The sequence below is a fragment of the Notamacropus eugenii genome, chromosome X (assembly GCF_028372415.1).
Source record: "Notamacropus eugenii isolate mMacEug1 chromosome X, mMacEug1.pri_v2, whole genome shotgun sequence".
In the NCBI taxonomy this organism is placed as follows: Eukaryota; Metazoa; Chordata; class Mammalia; order Diprotodontia; family Macropodidae; genus Notamacropus; species Notamacropus eugenii.
This window is the reverse complement of record NC_092879.1, coordinates 46,611,849-46,637,481: the sequence shown is the minus strand read 5'-3', so window position 1 is coordinate 46,637,481 and position 25,633 is coordinate 46,611,849. Positions and strand designations below refer to the sequence as shown.

General features: G+C 44.5%; 1 protein-coding gene across 4 annotated transcripts in view; it reads right to left on the bottom strand.

Annotated features, from left to right (window-relative positions):
* The window catches only part of GRIA3 (glutamate ionotropic receptor AMPA type subunit 3), a 272,424-nt gene that overhangs the window by 50,825 nt on the left and 195,966 nt on the right, over nucleotides 1–25,633 (bottom strand). For all 4 annotated transcript variants that reach the window (XM_072627048.1, XM_072627049.1, XM_072627047.1 and 1 more), the window contains 2 exons: nucleotides 23,056–23,432; nucleotides 13,452–13,650 (listed from right to left, as the gene is read on the bottom strand). In XM_072627048.1, coding sequence (XP_072483149.1) covers nucleotides 13,452–13,650; nucleotides 23,056–23,432 — 576 coding nt within the window. The remainder of the gene's footprint in view (nucleotides 1–13,451; nucleotides 13,651–23,055; nucleotides 23,433–25,633) is intronic.

Here is a 25,633-nt window from a genome sequence, read left to right as displayed (position 1 = left end):
AAGTCTATTTGGGACAAGTCACCCCACTCCACCAGGCTTCAATTCTCAGCTCTGTACTTTATAGTCTTAGAAAGTCACCTGGGCCACTAAAAGCTTAAGTGATCTGTCCAGATCTCAAAGTCAGTACATTTTGGAGGTAGGATCTGAAACCAGGTCTTCCCTTTTGTATTTGTAGTCAGTAAGGTACCTGGCATACAGTAAGTGCTTAAGAAATGCTTTGTAGTCATTCAACTATACATTCCTTCATTCCTGACTGCAAGGCCCACTCTCTCATCTATGGCTGGACAGCCAGGCTAGAGCAGGTTTGGTGTAGCCCTTGGGATGGGGTCCAAACGGCTTGCCTGGATACAGGCATACAGTGCTTTCCACAACAGACTAGGCCCAGAAGATTTGTGCAATGAACTGCATCTCAGAGCTGGAAGGGCCCCTGGAGTTCGGCTAATCGCAAGCCCGTCCTGATGGAGGATTCCCTCTACAGTACGACTGCTAAGACCTTTGTCTGAAGGCCCCAGGTATCTTTGGGAACAACCCATGCCACTTTGGGCTAGCACAGGGTGGGGAACTTTTGGCCTTGAGGCCACCTTGAGGCTACCCTTTGACTTAGAAGTTTGGATTTGCTCAAAGGGCCACACTTGAGGATCTAGAGGGCCACATGTGGCTTCCAGACTGAAGGTTCCACACCCCTGGACTAGCGCATGGCCAGGAAGGCTCTCTTGGCATCTAGCTGAAGTCCTCTGTTTTTGCACCCTGCTCCTGGTCATGCCCTCTGGTCAATCCTTCTTCGGTATGACAGTTCCTCAAATACCTAAAGACAGTTATTATGCCCCCCTCCTAAGGCATCTATTCCTTCAAGTTCCTTCATGGCCCCTTCCTGGGGTCATGCTGCCAGTCTTCACCAGCCATATGGGAGACAAGCTCATAAAAACATATGGCAAAAGTACCTGATGGGGTCAGTGCCATGGCCCCCACAGCTCAGCAGACTCTTCAATGGAGTCAGCAAGGGGGAGGGGGAGGGGGGGCTTGTGAGAGGCCAACTCCCTGAGAGCCAGAGAAGAGAGCGAGCTGACTTCCTTTCTTTGCGAAGTTATCCATACTCCCCTGGAAAGGAGAGAAATGATTCTTTCTCCTATATTAATAACCAATGATTGAATTAGGACTAAGGCTTCTCCCCCTTCTATTTCCTCATTCCCTGTAGGCTATTCAGTCAGCCTTTGAAATGCAGGGCTGATAAAGAGATGAAATCTTGGGAAGATGTACCCCACTGGGAAAACTAAGATCTGTGCAAAAGGTAAGGAAATTTTAGTTTGGATGAATTGATGGATTCTGGCCCATTGTGTTGTAGTCAGACAGGTCTGGGTAAAAGTGGATCCCCCTCTTTTGTTTAGATTCCCCTACATGGGGTGACATGGGTATAGATTGGCCAAGACTGAGTGATCAGAGTCACATCCCCAGATGCTCATTAGAATAAGCCCACCTCTCATTTTAATGTTCATTCTCTCATTACTTGTTAACCAATAGGAGTTGAATGCCATCCTAATGTGGATCCCCTTTTCCAAAGGCTTTATAAGTATTTAAGGTTCCACAGGTTAGCGCTTTAATCACTGAGGACAACTACAGCCCATTTTGTTGCTAGCTGTAGTTAATAAAATCGATTATAATTTACCCAAAAACATTGTCTCTCAGAAAATTTTAATTGCCACAGAAACTTGGGGCAGTAGAAGGAGCACTGCCCTGAGAGCCAGCTGACCTGGGTTCAAAGTCACAGCTGGGCCGCATTTTAGCTGTGTCACATTGGGGCCTCAGTTTCTTCTTCTATAAAATGAAGAAACTGAACAGGGGTTCTTAATGGTTTTTGTGTCCTTGACCCCTTTGGCAGGCTGGTGAAATTTACAGACTCTTCAGATTAATGTTTCAAAAGCATGATATGAAACATAATGCGTTTATGGCCATAAATATTGCCAAATCAAAACCTGAATTCAAGCCAAATTAAAACATAGCTATCAATATGTGTATTTTTTTTAAAAAAGGTTCAGGGATCTCAGGTTAAGAATTCCTGGTGTGACATTTGATGTTTGAAGATCCCTCCCAGCCTTGATCTTTTATTTTCTAGGATCCTTAATGGCTCTGACCCTCGGTATTCTGTATTCTAGGGCCCCTCTCAGCTTATTCTATGTTCTGAGACCCTGACCAGCTTTGATATGGTATGATTCCAGAAATGATTTCAGTTCCCCACCAGGCCAGTTGTGTGTGTGGTACACACACACACCCACACCCACACCTACCCACACCCACACACATCCACACTCACACCCACACACCCACACCCACACCCCCACACTCACACCCCCATACCCACACCCACACCCACACCCACACCATACCCACACCGACACACCCACACTCACACACCCATATTCACACATCCCCCCCCCTCCCCCCCCCCCCCCCCCCCCCCGCCCACGTACAACTGGCTGAAACCCCAGGCCCAGAAGATAGATATGATGGAAGCCACAGCCTTGTCTCTGGCTCAGCTCTGCAGCTAGGGAGAAAGCCAGCACAGCCTTCAAAGTGCTTTCATATTTAACTAGCAAACTCCAATGATAATTACCCTAAGTAATGGCAGTATTTTACCTTGCCTTGTGGTTGTAAGCAATAACTCGATCAACATTTATTAAATGCCTACTATGTGCCAGACACTGCGCCAAGTACTGGAAATACAAAAAGAGGCAAAAGATAGTCCCTGCCCTCAAGGAGCTCACAGTCTAGTGGGGGAGACAACAAGCAAACAGATATGTACAAACCAAGCATATACAGGATAAATAGGAAATACTGAACAGAGGGAAGGCACTAAAATTAAGAAGGGTTGGGAAGGCTTCCTATAGAAGATGAGATTTTCATTAGGATTTAATGGAAGCCAGGGAAGACAGTAGGTAGAGATGAGGAGGGAGAGTATTTCAGGCTCCAGTGCACATGCGTGGAGCCTGGAGATAGAGTGTCTTGTTTGTGGAACAGCCAGGAGCTCAGGGTCACATGATTGAAGAATACATGGTGGAGATGTAAGAACACTGGAAAGGTAGGAGAGGGATACCTTATGAAGAGCTATGAATGCCAAACAGATGATTTTGCATTTGATCCTGGAGATGAAGGAGTTTATTGAGTAGGGGAGGGTGGTGGTTGAAGCTGTGCTTTAGGAAAAGCATTCTAGTGACTGAATGGAGGATAGACTGGAGTGGAGAGAGACTTGAGGCAGGGAAACTCACCAGCAGTTACTGCAGTAGTCCAGGTGTGAGGTGATGAGGGCCTGCACTAGGGTGGGGGCAGGGTCAGAGGAGAGAAGGGGGCATATTGGAGAGATGCTGCCAAGGTGAAATGGACAGGCCTTGGTGACAGATAAGATGGGGGATGAGAGTAGTGAGCAGTCAAGGATGACTAGCAGGTTGTGAGCCTGAGGGATTGGAAGAATGGTGTTGTCCTCTACAGGAATAGGGGAGGTAGGAGGGGAGGGGGAAAAGTTTAGGGGAAAAGCTAATGAATTCAGTTTGGGATGGGTAGAGTTTAAGATGTCTACTGGACATCCAGGTCACTTGGAAATGCAAGATTGGAAGTTTAAGAGATTGGGACAGGATAAGTAGATCTGAGAATCGTAGACATGCTAATTAAATCCATGGGAGCTGATAAGCTCATCAAGTGAAGTAGGATAGAGGGAAAAGAGAAGAGGACCCTGGAGGGAACTCTGAGGCACACTTAGGGTTAGAGGGTGTGATCTGGAGGAGGACCCAGCAAAGGAGACAAGAGAAGGAACGGTCAGAGAGGTAGGAGGAAAAACAGGAGAGAGCCGAGTGTCCTGAAAACCTAAGACAGAAGAAGAGTATAGAGGAGGGGAAGGTGATCCATAGTGTCAAAGGCTGCAGAGAAGGCCATTGGATTTGGCAGCTAAGAGATCACTGGTAACTTTGGAAAGAGCAGAGAGTGGCAGGTGATAGGAGAAGAGGAAGTAGGGAAAAGAGGGAGTTTATGGAAAATGGCCTCAATTTTTCTGTAAAATATGAAGTAAAGCTCTCAGCTGAGAGTGTGGGGGAAGGGGAGTCATGGGCTGTTTAAGGAGGGATGAAGGGCGTCAGTGGAGAGTGGGATAGTGAGTTGATAAGGCAAGTATGGAAAGGTTTGCCTGGCAGCAGTGAGGGCCCAGCTGGAATTGTGTAACATGTTTGCAGTGGACCCAGTCAGAAGGGCTGAGTGATTTTCTCTGCCTTCATTCATTAACGTGTATAGGAGTGAAGACAGTGGTGAACAGTGGGAGTGGTCCAAGCCTGAAGCTTGGCAGGACATAATTAGCAAAATCATAAGGGGCTGGGGATTCCCGAGAGGAGGACCCACTAGAGTAGGGAGAAACAAACATATCTCAATCCCCTTCTGCACAAAGTCATACTCATTTGATTTTATTCCTGACTTCCTATGCAGATAAGCCCATCTGGTTGGTGGGCTGGGGTACAGTGAGGCAGGGATGAGATTTAGCTTGGCCTGGCTGAGCTGGGCTTTCATTGGCCAGCTCCATTTGTGGTGACCTTTTATGAAAGATTTGCTACATGATCAGCTGTGTCCTGGTCTGAATTGCTAAAGCAGCTGGCTTTCCCAGACCTTGTAAAAGGAAACTCAGGCAACCTGGAGAAAGTTCCTTTGGAATGAATGAAAGGTATCTTTGAGATTAGGAGTGCCTTGGCAGAACCTAGGGGTCACTGCCTTTGAGGCAAGCCCTGAAAACCATGACCAAAGAAAGTGTAAGAGGCATTCTTAATTGGTGTGTGTGTGTGTGTGTGTGTGTGTGTGTGTGTGTGTGTGTGAGGGAGGGAGAGAGAGAGAGAGAGAGAGAGAGAGAGAGAGAGAGAGAGAGAGAGAGAGAGAGAGAGAGAGAGACAACATCCTATTCATGGAGGTGGGAGTTGGGGGGGAGGGGGAGACTCAGCTAACTATGAGGGTAAAAATGAAGCCACTCCTTCCTGCCAGGACTCAGGCCCTTTGGCAGCTTCTTAGCTCCATTCCTAGCTTTTATACCAGGCTGCACTCCTGCCACATCATTTAATTACTGGGTCCTGTCCCTATCCCTGCTTTCTTCCTTAGAGGAACACAATCACTGTTTTTCACAAGTAGCTCTAAAGCTATTTTTTCTGCCCTGAGACAAAGTCTTGGTTGCTGTATCCTAGTTACATCTCTTCACCTTGAGGTATAAGGCATTCTGATCGCTAGCCACTCTGATTATTTCAGAGTCCTTCTCCCCCTCCCTCCCTCCCCTCTAGGGTCTTTCCCTTGAAGGTTATCTTCCATGTTATATATATATATATATATATGTATATGTATACATGCACATATAAAACACACATAGTTATTTGCATGTTGTCTCTCCAAATAGCTTGTGAATTTCTTGAGGCTATGGATAATATTTTTGCCTTTCTTATATTCATGGCACTTAACATAGTTCTTTTGGCACGCAGCAAGTGCTTAATACTGGTTGGTTGATTGATTCATAATAGGAACAGCCAAATGCAGTTCAAAAGTGAGAACGTCTTTTCATTTGTTTTTTTTTCTAAGAACACTTCCTCTTCCCCCTTTCCCCTCCCCCCTCTCTCCCCTTCCCCTGCTCCCCTCCTGTCTCTTCCTCTACCCGTCTCCATCCCTTCCTGCCTCCTCTCCTTCCCTCTTCTTCCTCTTTCTCCTTCTCTTTTCCTCCTCTCCCCCTTGCCCTCCTGTCTCCCTGTCCACCCTCTCTCCTTCCCCTCCTTTTCCCCTTGTCCTCTCTCTCTCTCTCTCTCTCTATCCTATTCTCCTCCTTTTCTTCCCCTCCCCTCCCCTCTTCTCTTTACCTTTCCCTGTCAAACTTTTGCCCCAATCTTCCCTCCCCCCAAGAGCTTTCCTTATGGAGCTGTATCTAAGTAGGCTCAAAGATTCTGTTTGATGGTGATTTGACCTTGAATATGTAACACTCTGTAAGTGTTTAAGCATGAGGCTTGCCTCACTGACCAAACGAAGGAAACCCAGTATAGCAGAAAGGGCACCAATTATGATGTCACATGACCTGTGCTCAAATCCTGGCTCTGTGGCTTGCTGCCTATGTGACCTTGGGCAAATTCCTTCCCTTTCCTGGGCCTCAGTCTCTCCACCTGTCATATGTGGATCAGAAGAGCACCTACTTCACAGGGTTGCTATTAGGATTAAAGGAGACCATGCATGTTATGACAGGCTAATGATCACCCCTGGATGCCAGCCATGGATGCCAGAAGTGGCTTGGATCTTACTCTCCTTGACCCTAGGTCCCACAGAAATCAGGCTAGGGTTCAAATAAACTAGACCTCAGAGTCTGAGGCATTGGGTAGGAAGTGAGCAGAGAGACCCAGAAGAGCCTTCCCCAGTGTCTGTGGTGGCTCCTGTGGCATCGGGATAGTCAGGCATCCAGGGGAGAAGGCTGGGCCTGGGAAGGCAGGAGATCGATGCTGTGAGATTGTTTTCTTGCACTCATCTGTGGTGGGGTTTCAGAGTGACTGGGAAAATCAACAAGTGATGCTCATTTGTGGGTCTTTTCACACACACGTTATTGTTGCCATCTTCACATAGGAAGGAAAATCTTCACTCACCACACTAGTCCTGGAATGGGAGTTTGGGGGAAGTGATTTTTCTTGGGAACTGAAGGGTTCGCTCAAACCCCTTTCTTGCCAGAAATCTTTGATAAATTGTTTTGCTCTGTGCCTTAGTGGATAGAATCTGGCCGTCCTGACTGCAGATATGGGGGACCTTGGGGTTCTTATTCTGACCCTCTAGGATTATTGCTCAGGGCTGGAGATGGAGAAAGAGCAGGGGACTGGCCTGCTTTGAGTGAGGCCCAAGGCTGGCCATTAACAAAATGGCCATTGTCTTGCAATTTGCCTTTTTCTCCTAAAAGCAGGTTTTAAAAAATTCTGGTTTACTGAGAGTTCTGGTAAGCTGACAAGGGTGGCATGATGGGGAGCAAAAACCACACTGGACTTAAAAGGCATAGGATCACAGGCTCACAGATTTAGACTTGGAAAGGACCTTGCGGCCACTGAATCCAAGCCCTCATTTTACAGATGAGGAAACTGAGGCCAAGAGGAGTGACATTCCTCTGGTCATACAGGGGATCCTAGGTCTAGAGCTGGAAGAGACTGTAGAGGTCAATAAGTCTGACTTCTTCATTTACAGATGAGGAAACTGATGCCTAGAGGAGTGACATTCTCAGTCACACAGCTAGTTACTGTTGAAGGTGGGATATGAGCCTAGGGAGATTTGTGTTCTAGTTCAAATCCCATTACTAGCCAGATATCTTGACCATGGGCCAAATAATTTACTTTTTGGAGGGGGAGGTAGGGAAGAGTGAGCTCAGAAGGCCCTATTAGCTTAACATTCTTAGATTCTATGAGTCTCTGAGTTCCAGTTAATTGAAGTTCTACTATAAACCTTATGGCCAAGGTTTGCAGGCCTCTAGCCAACGATGAAGGAGATCTTTCAATAATTAACTTGCTTTGCCCACCTGGTGAATATAGCAGAAGCTTGCTTGAACAGATGGGCTTCAGCCCTCCAGCCAGAAAACTAATACATTATTTGACTTTGTCAGATAAGGAGAGGATGGGGAGGATGTGAGATCCTGGGAGGTGAGCTTCCCCCAGGGCACAGCCTCAGGTCTCTAGTCTGTTTCAAGAGCAGTGAGCTGATCTTAAGTGCCCTGATGGTGCCCCAGAGAGTTGGCAGGCTCTCCTGTGCTCATGAAGCTTTAAATGGACTTGAGTTTTCTGGGTGGTGAAATGCTCACCTGAACAAGTAGGTTAGCATGGAGGACTCTGGGAGATGAGTAAATGAATTTCGTATGGTGGGTAACTTTGGGCACACAATTCTTGGCCCTTCTGTAGCCTTGGGATCTTTGAGGGGGTCTTGAAGGGCATCTCCAAGAAAGGCACATGAGGCCTCAGAGCATCAGGCCATGGAAACATGGACAACTGCAGCAAGGCTGGAAGCTTTACTGTCCTCTACGTGTATGACTAAGTGGGTACACCTGTAGGTGAGTGTGTATACACTGTGGATAACTGTGTGCACCTGTGGGTGTATATACACTTGTAGGTGAGTGTTTATGTTTGTGTGTGCATCTGTGTGTACACCTGTGTATGTGTGCACATCTGTAGGTGAGTGTTTGTACCTGTGTGTGTGTGTGTACCTGTGGGTGTGTATGCATTTGTACGTGAGTGTGTACACATGTGTGTGTACCTGTAGGTGAGTGTGTGCACCTGTGTGTAACTGTGTGTGTGGGTGTGTGAGCACCTGTGTGTGGGTGTGAACTTGTAGGTGAGTGTGTGCTGCAAGGGGAAGCAGAAGAAAGGAAAGCACTGTCTCACCTGCCCTTTCTCTCTCCTTCACCTTCTGTCTCTTTTCACCCTTTCTCTTCTCACTTTTCCTCTCTTTTCTCTCTACTTCACCTCCTCTTTTTTCCTCATCCCTTTTTCCTCTCACTTTGTCTTTGTCATTCTTTCTGCCTCTCCTCTCCTCTTTCTCCCTCCTTCACATTGTCTCTTTCTCCTTCCCTTTCCCGGGACAAAACAAGTTAAAGTAAAACCTCTTTGATAGATGGCACCAAGACCAAGCACCTTTAATTTAGGTCACGCCCCGAAAATTATATCTCTCTGGAGGGGAAAAATATAGAGGCAGGCCATGGGAGGGAGGGGGTGGAAACACACCAGCTATTCTAGGTTGCACTAAGGTTTTATGAGAGAACGAGAGAGAGACAGAGGCAAAGACAGTGAGAGAATTCTCTCTCTGAATTCAAATCCTGCCAAGGACACTAATATGCCACTGTGTGACACTGGGCAAGTCTCTTAACCTCGGTTAGCCTCAGTTCTCTCATCTGTAAAATGGGGGTTATAATAACATCTACCCCACGGGATTGTTGTAAGAAGCAAAGGAGATACTCTATATGTAAAAGGGCTTTGCAAACCCAGGAAGGTGATGTGATTCTCCCAAGGTCACCTAGCAGATCAAATGAGATAATACATGTAAAGTGCTCTGACATGCACACATTATATTTTATGTTACATTATGTCTATATGTATGTAGATATGTATATACTAGAGAAATGTTAGTTATTCTTAGCAAGAAACTGGTCTTCTCATTGTTCTTCACAGTGACCATTCAGTCTCCCACAGCCTATTCCATCTCAGAATCTCTCATTTCCTTCAAGGCACAGCTCAGGGGCTGCTTTGTATATCATGCCTATTCTGGTTCCCCCTTCCCCTGCTCCTGTCCCTACTACGCATAAGCTCCTAGAGGGTAGTGACTGCTTTGTCTAGTGTCTGGCACATAGTGGGCACTTTAGGGGAAGCAAGGGGGAAAGGGGATAGAATGCTGAGCCTGGAGTCAGGAAGCCTTGAGTTCCAATCTGGCCTCAGACTAGCTGTGTGACCCCCCTCCTGGGGTTGCTGCGAGCATTAAATAAGTTAATATTTGTAAAGCACTTTGCAAATGTTAAAATGCTATGTAAAATGCTGACTATTATTAATAAATAATATTTGTGTAATGAATTGCCTAAAAGTTCCCCCTTAGGACAGAGAACAAGGGCCTTCACTCTGTGATATCCAGTCTTCCTCTTCTTCTCTAATCTGACTTTCAGAACAGCTCCAGAAAGGTCGCTCGGACTTGGTGAAAACCCATTGGGCTCTCAAGCCCCTTGGAATGGGGCATCAACCTTTCTTGTGCTTAGTGCCCTACAGAGTCTGCCTGACTGGAGAAGAGGCCTTAATAACACACAAATCTGGTGTCGAGACTATTCCTTTGCCTTTTGACATTCCCCCTTCCCCAGGCTTTGGGCTGAGGAGTTTCACTGGAGAGCCTCCCTTTCCCCATCCATATGGATGCCTCCTCTCCAAGGTCATCACTTCATTTAAAGCACATACAACTTTCCAAAGTCTAATTGCTACAGAAGGGGGAATGTTTGCAGTGGATCCCAGCTGTTGGTGACCATGGAATCCAGTTCTTTTACTGGGATATTCTTGGGTGGCAAATGCCTTTGGGCATCAATGCAGTGAGACTTGGGCTGAAGATTATGTCATCTGCTCTCAGTGTCCAGATGTGCCAGGGTCCTGCATGGCCTAGCAGAGGTAGCATGGGCTTTGCAGTCAGAGTGCCTGGGTTCAAATCTCAGCTCTGTTAGGACAGTAGAATCATAGGCTTAGAGACCGAAGAGACCTTAGCCACTAGCTAGTCTAATCCTTTCATTTTACAAATGAGGAAACTGAGGCCCAGGAAGATAAAGTGACTCATGGTTGTAGGATCATAGGTGTAGAACTGGAAGGGAACTTTGAGATGATTAAGTCCACCTCTGCTCACTTCACAGAGGAAATAGGCCCAGGGAAGGGAAGTACTTGCCTGGGCCATAAACCTAGTAAGTAGCTAAGACAGGATGTGAACCCAGGTCTTCCTGTGTCAAAATCTAGCTGCCTCTTGGGTTCTCTCGTGCTGTTCACATCTAGCAGCATGGATCTAGAGGTCATCTAGGCCAACTCTTTCATTTTATAGATGAGTAAACAGAGTCTGAGAGATTTTAAATGTCTTGCTCATGGTCACAAGACTTGAACTGAGGACTTCCTGACTCAAAGTTCAGTGCTCTACTACATCATGTTGCCTCTCAGCCACATAAGAGCTGTGTGATCTCGGTCAAGTCATTGTCCCTCTTGGGGCCTCAGTTTACTCATCTGTATAATGAAAGGATTGGGCCTTTTTGGCTCTAAATCCCATAGTCTTGTTGTTGACAGCCATCTGTGGTTGGATCTCTCCATATATAGAACAAATCTCAGAGCATTTAGGTGATTGTCTAGACAAAGATACCTATTTTCAGATGTACATGCTAGATGTGGCAGATAAAAGGGCTTTTTTTGGCCAGAGTTGTTTGGACAATAACTCTGATGTTTCTCAGGTCCTATCTGGCTCTAAATTCTATGGTTCTAGTTTTAACAGATTGAGAAAGGGCTAGAATGGTACTGTTCCCAAAGGATGCTTGATCATTCCACACTCTTGGTGGTAGGGGTGGGAAAGGGAGGTTTGGAGGTCAGCTTAGGCAGCACAGAGGAGAGTGGGCTGCATATATTCCCTCTCTCCCCAGCTCCTAGTGAGCAACTGGAAAGCTCTGGCTCAGAGACAGAGACTATTACAGCTGGGAGGAGTCTTAGAGGTCATTTGGTGCAACATCCTTCATTTGATAGAGGGGAAAATGGAGGTCCCTGTGAAAATGCCTTCATTTCATGGGTTCATAGAATTAGAGCTGTCAGGGACCTTAAACATCACTTAGTCTAATCCCTTCATTTTATAGAGAAGGAAACAAGTCTAGGGAGGGGAAGGGACCTGTCCAAGGTGTAAGATTCTAATCTGCCCAATGAAGGCCTTGCAGGGTGGCCTCTGCATAAGAAACTGAAAAAAGGTTGTCTTTTTTTTAAAGTTCATTGTCGCAAATTCAAGAAACATGCTTCCCCCATTCTATTTCCCATGCAGCAATTGGCCAAACCTTGCTGTAGCACATTTAAGAATTCACTTCTAACTGATTTACTCATATAGGTTGCTTTAATTCCAATGTTGATTTACTTTGGATGGTCAGTACCAAAGCAAGCAGTTGGACCCTTTATCTAGGATCCAAATGAGATGGTGTTGGTAAAGTGCTTTGCAAACCTTAAATGTCAGCTCTGATAATCATCACCATAAGGGGCCTGATTCCCACACCACGAGAGAGGATGGCTTATCTTTTCCTTTTTTGCCAGATGCCTTTCCTTATCTAATGTGCTGTGCTCAGAGCAATTTCTAAGGCACCTTTTAGGTCTCAATCCTAGGGTTCTCTGGATCTCATGCTACAGAGTGACAATTAAATCCATATCCCACCTCCCAGACAAACACGCTTTCCTTCTCAGATCACCTGAGCACAACTCAAGGCAATTCAACTCTCTTAGCGTCATTGCATTCGGTCCAATTACCCAATGACAAAGAAGACTGCAGTGAAAATCAAAGTAGATTGTCCCTCTCTCATCTCTCCCAGCTGTCACCCCCTCCTCTCTGTCAATTCTGTTAAGGGCACAGATGACAGCTCTTTGCATCCCATTCTGCTTTTCCCACTAAAGTTGGGCTCTTAGACCCAGTGGAGAATATCTCTCCCCAGAATCAAATACACATACTCTCCCAAATAATACAAATGAAGCCACGGGGAGACAATCTGAGAAATTGTCTTGGAATATTAAGGATCAGCATATATCATCCATTACTAGCTGCATTTATATGTCAGTCAGTCAACAAGAATTTATTAAGCATTTACTATGTGCCAGGCACTGTACTGAGTGCTGGGGATATAATGAAAAGGAAAAACAGCCCCTACCTTCAAGGAACTCATATTCTAATGGGAAGGAGGGAAAGGAAGAAGAATTTATTAAGTACCCATGCTTTACAAATGTGATCTCATTCATCTTTAAAACAACCCTGGGAGGTAGGTTATCCCTATTTTACAGTTGTGGAAACTGAGGCAGACAGGGGTTAAGACACAACTAGTATCTGAGACTGGATTTGAACTCAGGTCTTCCTGAATTCAGGCCCATCGCTCTATCCACTGCATCACCTAACTATCTAATGGGGAGACAATATGCAAATAAATATGTTCATATAAGATATACACAGTGTGAATGGAAGGTAATCTCAGACATATCTGTATCTATCTAAGTTCAAGTTTCATCTCTGTTTTAGGTATAATAAGAAGTTGTGATAATGCCTGAAACAATACAAATCGTACAACTGAGAGGAAAGTATACTCCAAAAAGAATGAGCTCCTATTCCTGGGACCTGCTGGCCATTTCATCTTCCATTGGTGCCAGCATCAAGACTGAGTCTTCAGGGAAGACTGGCCAGAAGAATGAGTTTTACTACTATTGTTGGTAGAAGGAGGTTTTTCCCCTGGGAGATTCTTAAACCAATGAAATCATATGACTAGTTTAAAAAAGCCCCAACAACTTTATCTGCACCTATGTCTATATCTATTTCAATATCTGTGTCTATATCTGACTATTTAGACCAATTCAAAGCGACATCTACATACATTGGAAAAAAAAAATCCATTTCCAACAAGGAATAACTTGCTTTCCTGTAACCTTTCAGTGACTGAATCAGACTTAGATTTCTGTAGCAATGCAACCCTCTGTGGTATTTCAACTGTGAGAAGTGGAGTGCACTCAGGCACCAGTTGGGGTTGGTCCCATTTTTAAGGTCAGAACGTCAGGTACTGGCAAAGCACTGCTACTTCAAAGACCAGTTTCTCTCCTTTGCCTCTTCCCCTTTGGAAATACTATATATTTTTAAAGAAAAATGATTTGATGATTTGAATGAAACGATACAAATCAGAAGAAGCAGGCCCAAACAAGTGAAAGATCACTTACCCGGAAGAATTCTTTGGTTGAGCCCGAGTCCAGAGTTCCATAGGCAATCTCAGTCTGCTTGGCCAGATCCTCCGCACTCTCTATGGGCGACACCATCCTCTCCACAGTTAGGAAGGCAGCGAGGTTGGCGGTATAGGAGGAGATGATGATGAGAGTAAAGAACCACCAAACTCCTCCGACAATTCTGCCCGAGAGAGATCTGCAAAATAAAAGCCAAGACAAACCCCAACCCAGAGGGCTTGAAAAATCCATGGAATTACTTCTGGTTAACCCAATTACAATTCATCAAAGGGGGCAGGTGATATGAAGGTACACATGTGAGAAAGCCTTTGCCTGAAATAGCATGATGCCAGAATCGATGCTTATTTTGGGAACCAAAATATAGGGGTTTGTTTTTTATTTAGGAAAAGCTTTCTTACCTATACTGTTTGCCCCCAGCCGTGGAACCATGGCCAGTGAGTATCACATTGTCTGCCACATCCAGGGGAAAAAGCCCTTTTGGTCTACAGGACTGGGTGCTGGATTTGGAGTCAGGAAGATGTGGGTTTATATCCCACCTCAGACACTTATTAACTGTGTGACACTTATTAACTCTTAATCTTTCTGGGCCTCAATTTCCTCATCTGTAAAATGTGAGAGTGAGATTTGATGCACTTTGAAGCCCCTTCCAGCTCTAGATCTAGGATCCTATGTGTGACCTTGGGCAAGTCCCTTCCCTCCTCTGGGCCTCTGTTTCTCCCTCTGTAAAATGAAGGGTATGGAATGTATGAATTCTGACATCTCTTCTAGCTCAAGATTTCTCTGTGATCTTTTAAGAAGAGATTATGGCAGAGACAAGAAAGAAGCAATAGCTTTCCTTACTACAAGAGGAATGGAGACACATGAATGAAATTATTGCCCGCTGGTGGAGAGCCCGGGGAAGAAATTGCCCACAAAAGAGTACGGAAAGAGGATGAATTGTAATAAAGTTCAAGAAAAGGCTCATGGGGAGGATATGAAACAGTGGAAAGAACTTTGGATGCCCCAGATTTGAATACCACTTTTTCTGATTTCTACATTTAGTAAATCTCTTCCTCAATCTGGATCTCAGTTTCCCCATCTGTAAAACGCAGAGGTTTGAATCAAACCCATACAGGGTTGTGACCCACAGTTTAAGAAATGCTGAAGGGACCACAAGTGGAAAAAACTTAAGAAGCCTTGGACTAGAGGATCTCTAAGGTCCCTTTGCTCAGAGGTGTTAAACACAAGGTCCATAGGCATGTGGTCCACAACACTCCCAAGAGAGGCCTGAACCAGATCAAAATGTAATTGAGAAATATTTAACAAAATAAATAAAAATGCAATAAAACATGTAATAATGCATTTTAAAACGAAGTCGCTGTGCAGCCTACAGTGATCTTTATGTATAGGGTAGTAGCTCCCATGACTATTTGAGTTTTGCACCACATATTTGGCCAGTCTCAGCCTTGGTACTCTACTTAGCACACTCTGTCCCTCTGATTGGAGGGTGGGGCCATGAACTCCAAACCTCCATTTAAGGAGAGAGTTCAGCTGAAACATCTCGTTTCTCATCTGGCTGCACTACTTTGGGACTTACTCTCCACCATGCTCCCCCAATGGATATCTCCTCTTCCTTCTCCCCCACATTTTGGATTTTTGTGTTTTGTCTTCCTCCATTAGATTGTAAGAGGGCAGAGACTGCTTTCTTCCTTTATATTTGTATCCCCAACCCTTAGCACAGTGCCTGGCACTTAATAGGCGCTTAATAAATGTTTATTGACTAAGGCCTCTGGAAGGTTGGGCAGACCCTCTATGGCAGATGCCAAGAATCTGGTGCCACAGTATAGAAGGTAGAGGATTGGCTTTGAAGATCAAAAAATCTGGGCTCAAGTCCTTCTTCTATGTGACCCTGGCCAAATCACTTAACCTCTCAAGGTCCTGGGTGGCTCTCAACAACTCTAAGTTGAGGATGAATTGCCAGTCTTCATTGGTGGATGGAGTTTCCCACCAAGTAGTTCCTTATATTGATGAAATCACAAGTCCACACCTCCTTCAGGCATAGGAGAGAGGCCCACTGTGGATGAAAAGGCTTGAAGGGGTTGTAATCTGTCCCCGTGAAAGCAGTGCCCATGTTGGATGGATAGAGATACATCTTAACACTGAATCGTGATTACAAAACCCACTCTATTTTTCAAGGCCTCTCTTCCCGCTGCTTCGCTTTGTTATCTGGCTATACAAAATGGATTATTTATTTAATTCTTTCCTGAACACAAGTGCTTCAAGCCCCTCCAAAATGAAAAGCACTTTGCTAACAGGTTTTTGCCAACTAATAATTATTCTCTCTCAGGGTTGCAGTGGGAGAACATTTCCCTTGCAGGGAAGAAAAACATCTGGATGACTCAGAGATGAATGTTACACTTCTGGACACCAAAAATACACAGAATGTTTCTTTTATAAAGCTGGACCTTCTATAAGTTGTTTCTTCTTTTGCAGGGGGGTTGGTGGTATTTGTGCATTTTAATTAGTTCCTGACTGATCTGGATGACTTTGGAAACAATTATTAGTGTATAAGGGATTAATCCCTATAAGTAGCTTTGCTTTGTTAATCAGCAAGAAAATATCTCTCCTTTGTGGTTCCAAGAGGAGAGAAATAGGAATGGTGAGTGATTTCTGGAAGATGCCATTTTCTATTCACACTGAAAATTCACTTAAAGGTATAGGAGAGCCAGAGCCACCCTGAGAATGGATGGGATGGACAGGGGAGTGAAATTGTCACTGGGAGGAATGGGCTTTGACAGTCTTAGGGGAAGACATATTTGGGAGGCTTTCACTGGGACCCAGAAGGGTGAACATTCTGCCCCTGGGAACCAGGGTGCAAACTCATAGGTGGTTCCATATGACCTACTTGTGATAGAGGGAAGGGAACAGAGAGGATCTTTTGGAAGATATGGCACACAGCATGAATGGATTGGTGCCAAGATGTTCCCAAACCAGGGTTATGCATGGTTCTTTTGACCAGCTCCACAGTTGATTCAGAGATGGTTGATCCAAATGACCAGGAAAAACATCCAAATCCATTGGAAAATAGTCATCAAAGTGACCATGAATATCTATGTCTACTTTGCTATTGAATTTGACAATTATGAGGATAATTATTTTCTGCATTTCTTTGTACCTACATACCAAAAACTACAGCAGTCATTGCCAGTCTCTAATGACAAATTCCTTGCTACATTGGATTCCAGTATAGAGTGATCAAGGATCTGATATGACCAAAAATAATCCAGTCCACTGGAAAATGTTCACTAAGGTGGTCATGAGTACCTATATCTACTAGGCTACTGATTTTGGCCATCATGTTGACAATGCCTCTCATTTGGAATCTCTAGGAGATTTAGAAGTTGTAGTTTCCACATCCCCCTTCCACCTAAGTAGCTCTGGTAAGGACTCCTTATTGACATTCTCACTACTTTCTCCCTATACACTTGTAAAGGGCTATCAGTTCCTTGAAGGGAGAGATGGGGGATGGGAGTTGAGCTCCTATGAGAGGAATGAGCTGCATATCCATTTGCATGTTAAGTTACTTTCCTCATTGCAAATGATTATGACCACATCTCAAATGGCAGCCATAGCTAGACAAAGCGACACTGATGGGCGAGTCCTGTCACTTTTGACAAAGGCTCTATTAAAAGCAGACAAAACTACAGAGTTGCGCTAAAAGGCCTGTCACCTTTCAAAATGTCATTTCCCCCCTTTACTAAATTGGCACTTTGCTTAATGTTTATTTCAGACCAAATTTTTGTGCATGAGACAGATCTTGAGGTTACTATAATGAAACGGCTTCCAACACTGGCACTTCCTGCGCCTGTAATGGGGCATTCTAATCAGTGAATCATACTTGGGAGGATTGAGGTAGCAGGAAGTTAAAGCAAATTAGAAGCAAGAGAAAGGAGAGGCAGCCAAACAAAAAATTCTGGAAGATTGAGCCAATAACAAACACTGTACTTGTTATCTGTTGAGCACAAGGAACTATGATTTCCAAGTTAATCATAAAATGCATTTTATAACCTCTGATAGGGTGCTAAAAGTGAGGGATGGGCCCTTTACCTTCCTCCCATAAGAAAATATATAAATCTCCAGTTTGCTAACAAAGAAGTGCCCAAGTTGTAAATCCATTTCTCTTTTACATAGACTTTTGGTGATTTTTCCAAAAATATACTCCATTTTCACACTGCTCACTGTTCCATGGCTGTGACTGATTGAGGAAAGGATAAAAACCAAAACAAAACACCCCAAAACCAAAACGTGCAGAATCAATCATCAGTTCTTATGGCTCTCCCTGATCAGAAAACAGAACTGTGTCCCTGGGATGGAAAATGTTGGCTTTTAGCCACAGACCTTGTGAAATAGTTGTAATAAAAATTTTGCTATTACATCATCTATTTATTACCCTGGCTCCCCTAAAATGAATTTGCAGCAGGAAGAAGAGGTGCTGGTTGTATATCAGAAGAAGACGAAAGGATGTTACTTAAGGTGAGCAAAAAAGAAAAAAACCCTCCTCCCCCATTCTTGCTGTCTTTATTGTCATGTTTATTGCTCCGCGTAAAGAGGTTCATTAATCTATGTGTCACTAGAGTGGATTTCCCCCCTGCCCATCTCTCTACCTAGAGAAAGGGAGAGAAGAATGGCTTTGGAACAAGGGAGAGGTTAGCTGATCCCAAGAAGTCAGTGTTACCTGATTCAAGATCCATCTCATCTTTCTTAGTACCAAGGACAGCAAAGACATGGCTGGACGGGACCAGTTTGATGCCCAGCTAGCCAGCCCTTGGCTAACCCTGCAGCAGCTCTGCATATAATCAGCAGGGGGAGCACTTCCCATGCAGTGGGGAACAACAGTCTGGCTTCCTTCCAGACTACTCCTGCTGTTAAGGGCTGAGGCAGCTCTGTCTGTCTGTGTGTGTCTGTCTGCTTGTCAAACTCCTTCAAAGACATCCCTTCTGGGGAAGAAGACAAAGCTGTGTGCTCCTGGCAGGGTTGGGAAAATGAGAAGGGCATTAAGAAGGCCGTGTGAGGTGGGGGGAGAGGATGCATGACTGGGGCCTTGAGAAGGCACTCATTTGCCCCTGTTGCTAAGAAATAGTGATGGAGATGCTTCATATTTGGAAGGCGAAGGGTGGAATGATTTTTTCAAATGCCCAGTTTTTACTAGCATTAAGCTGTATCTAAGCCCACGCTCACAAACTGGTCCAGGAAGAAATCAGGTGATTTCAGACAGGACCCAGTTATGGAGCGACTGAATTGAATGTCAGAGCTGGAACAGCCAAATGAGGCCTAGAAAGAGAAAGGAGGGGAGGCTCATGGGATCACAGGCTGTCAGAGTCAACAGGCATTTATGAAGTATTGGGCACTATGCTAAGGGCTGAGAATACAAAGAAAGGCAAAAAAACTGCCCCTGCCCTCAAGAAGCTCACAGTCTAATGGAGCTGGAAGGAACATTAGAGGTCATGTAATCTAACTTCATTTGTCAGAAAGAGAAACTGAGACTGAGAAAGAAGAAGGGGCTTATGGGATCATATAGCCTGTCAGAGCTGGAAGGGACCTTAGGGATCATCTAATCCAACATTTTCACTTAACAGAAGGGGAAACTGAAGCTCAGAGAATTTGATTTCCATTTCTCCTTTAGCACCCTGTGATTGGTTGGTAGATGTAGAAGCAGGCTCAGTGTTTGGCTAAGAGTTACCTTTTTTCATATTTGCCTCTCTATGCAGTTTGATATAGAGCAAACTCATTCACTGTGTTTAGTCAAGGGAGTTAAAAGTATCCAACTTAACATTTGCCCAGACTCTCCAAGCCCTCAGGACGCTGTCAATAGCTCAATCTGGCTGACATGGAATGATGCACACAGCTCTCCTTGTGATGGCCCAGTGCTTGTTTCCTGGCCCGTTAATTTGGGTGAACACATGGTCAATAGCATTTGAAATGCTCTCAGGGCTTATGTTTGTTAACAGGCTGAGCCAAGGCACAGGCTCATTAGAGATTGGGAAAGCAGAACACAAACACTGGGCATCAACTGGAGGAGAGAGACAAAGCAAACCTAAGTGGGGGTAACATCTGGGTGTATGGCAACCCAGAATAGGGGAAGGAAGGAAGGAAGCAGGGCTGGCCCATGGGGCCTGTGGAGACACCATTCTCAGCCTAGCTCTGCCCTCTCTCAAGTCCCTCTCTCAAGTCCTCAGTTTCTTCCTCTGTCAAGTGAAGAGTTGAGATAGATTATTTCTAAGGTTCCTCCCCAGCTCGGACACTCTCTTTTTTAAAGTTCTCCAACTTTGTCATTCTTTATTCTTTGGTCCCTCCCAGCTCTGAGACTCTCTGTTCTAAGCTCATTCCTATGTCTACCATTCTCTGTTCTAAGGTCTCTCCCACATCTGCCTTTTGCTGTTCTAAGCGCTCTGCTATGCCTGCCATTTTCTGTTCCAAGGGCCTTCCCAGTTCTAACATCCTACAGTCTACGTTCTAAGGCATGGGTATTGAACTCATGGTCTAAAGGGGAAAACTCCCTAATGCTGTCTGAACCAGATTAAAATGTCATTGGAAGATGTTTAACAAAATAAATGAAAATGCAACATAGATATTATGAATTTGTAGTTTTCTCAGTCAAGATGTAGCCCATAGGAATCCATTTTTTATTTAAGTTGGACGCCATTGGCCTAACTTCCGTTTTCTGTTCTCTGAATCCTCCTGACACTAACGTTCTATGTTCTAAGGTCTTTTCCCTGGTATGATGTTCTAGGGTTTTATGTTCCATATTCTAAGCACTGTGGGAAACAATGTTTCACAATTCCTCCATTTACCATTGCTGTATAAAGGCATTTGGGGAAAGTTAATTACAGATACATAGATCTGAACTGTCTGGGGAGCTTGTTTCAAATGGCAACTGTTTAAAACAAAGCATCTGTTGTCCAGGGACCTTGAGAGGCCAACAGGTTACATCTGCCTGGTACAGGGGCAGAAAAGATGGACTCTGAGCTGAGAGACCTGAGCTCAGTTTCTAGCTCTGACACTTACTAGCTGTTTGACCCTGCACTTTCTTTTAGCCTCTCAGTGCATTGGTTTTCTCATCTATTAAACAGACATGATAATAGTCTTCCCAGGGCTGCTGGGAGGAAAGCCCATTGGAAGCCTCCAAGTACTGGACATGTGTGCATTTGCTTCTGAATGCGAAGGATGCCATGACAGAATGTGGCTTGGGATGGTGGGAAGCACATTGGATTTGCAGTCACAGGAGTTGGCTTCAAAGCTTCCCTCCGACCCCTGTTATCTGTGTGACCATGGGCAAGTTCCTTAACTTCCTTTGGCCTTAATTAAAATGAGGTGGTTGAACTCAGCCTCCAAGGTCTCTTCTAGTTCTAAATCTGTGACTCTACTAGCTTTTGAGGGGCTGGACTGGATGCCTTCTGAGGCCTCTTCCAATTCTCTATCTATCATCCCCTAACCTGGGGAATATTCAAATGTATGTCATACAAAGAATGCTGGAACAGTTAAAAAACAGCCAACCAACCAAATAGTCAAATTTGGGCACTGAGGTTAGATCTGACTCATTTTGCAGAGGTGACTCCAGTGGCACGGAGTATGAAATGCTATTTGAAATCCAAGGACACTCTGTTTTTTGATGGGTGAAAACCAGAGAGGGTGGGTGTGTTCTGTTCCTGGAAAGGATCACATGCCTAGTAGAAAACACAGGGCTTTTAAAGACAATAATTATATACTCTGAAGAAGGAAATGGCTGCTTGCTCACAAATTGCCCCTGGTATCTTTGTCTTTGCAGGAGAATACGGTCTTTGCCATGGGGATAATAACCTGTTACATTCCTCTGCCACTTAAGTGTCTCCCCATAAATATTGCTACCAAACTTTCAAAACCTGCCTGGTTCGCCAGTTATAGGTCACCACTCTACTTTAAAGTTAATATTTCTTAAAGCGATTTGGGGAAATCTACCTAAAACAAATGGTCCTTTCAAAGAGTCCTGTATAAAGCATGCTCAGCTCTGATGGTGAGATCATCAATCCAGTCTGGAGAGCTTTACTTATGCAAAACTATTAAAACCATCAGTCTTAACGAGTGTGCACTATCGTCTCACCACAGAGTGATGGCTGTGTTCCAGTAGCTTCCATTAATAGTCATTCGGAGCCTCACTTTCTTGATTTGCAACAGACAGACACATGCAAATACTTAAAGGAAATCTGCCCAACAACTGAGGCCCAGATGAAAGTCATGGGATGCCATACATTATTAAGTACCAAAGAGATAAGGAATGACCCACTTTTGGGGACTGAGGAAAGTATGAGACCCAAGGCCTGTCTGAGTTGTAGTTAGCCAGGACATGTTGCATTCAAGACCCGGGGACTACGATTTTCAAACAAGAGAAGGCAGCATTATCGGAATGCATTGCAGGGGGCTTTATGAGTCAACTGGATTATTGCAAATGATCTATGCCATGGTAACTCTCTGAGTATTGTTCAAACTGAAAGACCTTGTTGTTTTTGCAGCCTCCACAGGGTTGAGACTTAACTTCAGTTTATATGTATGTCATGGCTGAGTCCAAACTCTGCTCAGTGTCTCAGCGGTCATTGATAGTGTGAATGATGATCAGTTTCGTCCTCCCTCTGCCCCCATGATGTCTTTACTGCTAAATGAGATTCTAGTCTTATCTTAGTAATAGTTAGCACTGCAAGTGTGGGAATGAGACTGAAAATTTAGCTTATGAAGCGTAATGAGCGTTCAGTTACATGTAATGCTTTACGAGTCCTAAATACTTCCTTCCCTGGACCATTGAGATACCTGATATTCTACCACAGCATGAGTTGGGGACACTTCATGGTTGAGGGGAATTTCCTTAGATTAAGGAATTATCTCCAGGAGTCCCTTGTCAAAGAACAAGTATTCTGGAGGACCAACTTACTGAGTCTTTAACTGCTAAAAATACCTTAGCGATGCTAATTTGGTTATCAACTAGACGGTCAGCTGAAGAGGAATGGAAAAACAGGTTAGTGTTTATAGGGGAAAGGATGGAAGGAAAGGTCTCTTCGGGAAATTATCAAGGGAGAATAACATGAGGCACCATAGTAGAGCACAGCTTTGAGCACTCAGAGGGCACAGGGATACAGAGAGATAGAGGATACATAAAGAGAAATGAGTGGGCACCAAAGACAAGCTTCCCCTCTTCCATATGTTTGTCTAGGGCTCACCCCACTGATACCTCTCTCAGCTTGGCTAAATAGGAAACCCTCATTGTTTGACTTAAGACTGCATTACTTAGACTTGTCTGATAAGCATAAGACTAGCTGGTCAATATTGACTTTAGCCAGAGTTTGTACGTTAGCTGTAACATATGTAAATGTAGATATTATAGCAGAAAGGCATTTGCACATCTTGCTTGAAGGATGCTAGCAAGCTAAATGATCTGATGATGCTTTGCTTTAGATGGAGTGGTAAATGAAAGAAATTTGCAGTCAAGATGCTTGGGAGCATAACATATGTCCATCATGGCCCTTGTGTATGACTTGTAAAATCCAAGAAGGGGGATGAAAACGATGTGGAAACAAACCTTGGAGAAATATCGCATCCTTGCTGCATAAAGGCACCCAGGGAAAACCAGAGGCTATTAAAGATTCCAAATTCATTAGGTGGGTCAGGAGGGCTCTGGGGGTCCCGAGGTTCTTCAGTATTATCTTCCAAGTGCCACTCATAAGGACTGAATCTGCTGACCAGGAAAAGAACAACACTGACTCCGATGTAGGCAAAGACGATGCACATCCAGATCTCGTAGGCCAAGGGGTCCAGGAAAGAAAATACTCCCGGCTTTGATTTCTGAGGTTTCTTAATCATGATCGAGATGCCCAGACTCATGAAGGGCTTGGAAAAGTCTATCACTTCTTCACGGACCAGTGTTATAGTGAGGGGGGCGACCGCTATATCTGCTCTCTGAAAAATCAAGAAAACACATGACTTAGAGATCACATTTGCATTTGTCACTTGCCATTCAAAAGAAGCAGCTTGGTATAGTGGAGAGAGATGATGATGTGCCATCATTTAGGAGACTTGACTTGGAATTCCCCCTTTTACTAGGCCTGTGCCCTCCAGTTGGCTATTTTCCATCTTAGATTCCTCCTTTGTAAAAAGAAGTTAGACAGGAAGATCTCAAAAGGCCCTTCCAGTTTGGACGTTCTATGGTTCTACTTTTTAGGAATTATTAATATAACAACACGGAGAGCTCTCAGATTCTGGCGCTTAACTCCTGAGCCACTATTGACTGGCTCATGGGTTTGTGCCTTGGCTTTTACAGAGATTCCCAAACTTATTTGGCCTATTACCCCCTTTTCAAAGAAAAATTTATCCGTATCTCCTTGGAAATCTACTTTCTTTAACCCTTGAATGTTTTTTTTTTTTGGAAACTTGCATCATTTCAAAAAAAAAAAATTACCCCCCCCCCATTGTTCCAATGGCGCCAAGGGGGTGTTATCATCCACACTGGGACTATAAGTACCTTGAAGACAGGGACTAAATCTTTGTCTTTGTGTCCTTCCCCCTTTCCCTGCTCCCTCCCCAGTACCAGGCACAGAGGCTCTCTCTGCGTACTGTACCTGTTCAGTAGGTATGTGAGGGTTAATTGATTTTACAAGTGCAATTACAAACTTGGTGATAAAAAGGGAAATGCAGAGTGAGAACAATGGAAAGAACAAATGTAAAATGCTCAACTTGGAACTTAGGAAGATCTGGGTTTGAATCTTGCTTCTGACAATATCTGTGTGACCTTGGGCAGGTCCTTTCCCCTCTTTCCCTGTCCCAAATATTAATTCTCAGTTTTCTCCTCTATAAAATGAAAGGGTTGGACTAAAGAGCCTACAATCTCTTTGTAATGTTGGCATCTGGATTGGTATCATAGCCCATATGTCAAGCTTTTACCATATGGACTTATGTTTGGGGTCGCATGCTTTAATCTGTGACCCATCTGAATGTGTGAAAGAATGAGCTTCAAGGATCCCTGATGTCCTTGGCATATGGACATCGTCTTTACTGATGAAGAACACAACTCTTCCGTACCTTCAGAGAAGGCTTTATGAATTGTTTTGGGCCTCCCAGAGTCATTCCCTAGTGGTCAGCCCTTTGGCTAAGAACCTGTCTGTGCTAAGGGAGGCTGGTCCTTGAGTCTCTTGTTAGCCAGTACGTGGAAGTCTTCCCCTCTTGGTAGATCCTCCCAGAGCTTGGGCCCTGCTGGAACAGGGCCCGGACCTGTCTAAGACCGCAGGGTCATTTCTATGGCAGAATGAAGCATTGGAAAATGAGTTCATTCTGTACTAGGACATATTGATAGCATGGGGCAAAAAAAAAAAAAATCACACAATGTCAGAGTCTAAAGGACCCAAATAGTTCAATTTCTCATTTGGCAGAGGAGGAAACTGAGGCCCAGGGATGTGAAAAGACTTGCCCAGGCTTCACATAGTTGGTGAATGTCCAAAGTAAGATTTCAACCCCTGTCTCCCTTAGCTGAAGCCTCCATTCTATCTTCTGTAGCCAGTAGCCCTTCGAACCCAGTTTCAGGTGAGCCCCTCGACCCATGAACTTTAGTGCGAAAAAAGTGGCATCTTTGTTTTTACTAGCCTATGGCTTCTTTTCTCATCTTATGTGTTTTCCTTTTTTACAATTAATAACGCTATTCTGAGAATGGGTCCATGATCCTCCCCAGACTGCCGGAGGGGTCTAGGACAGGTGGGGAAAGGTAGGGAAGCCCTGGCCTAGACAGACTTAGACAAAGCCAGGTCTGCTGTCATACAGGGCTTCATTCAAATATCTGGAGGCCATGGGGGAGGGCTGGGGTTGTGCCTCAGTTCTTTCCAGTTCAATGAGTAATTGCTTATTGAGCACAACAGCCTACCCCTTAGAGGGGGATCCTGGACAAATCATATCCCCTTTTGAAGCCTCAGTTTCCTTATCTAAAAAATGGGGATAATGACTCTTACACTACCTCTCTCCTCTGGTGGCTTTGATCCTTCATAATCCTTAAAGGGCTTTATGTGTAGTCTCTGGGCCCTGGCCATAAAACTCCCTCTCTTTCAAAGACCTCCATTCAAGCTGAATGGGGAAGGGGGGTGTGTCTAGACCACAGGGACAAACGGTCCTTTTCA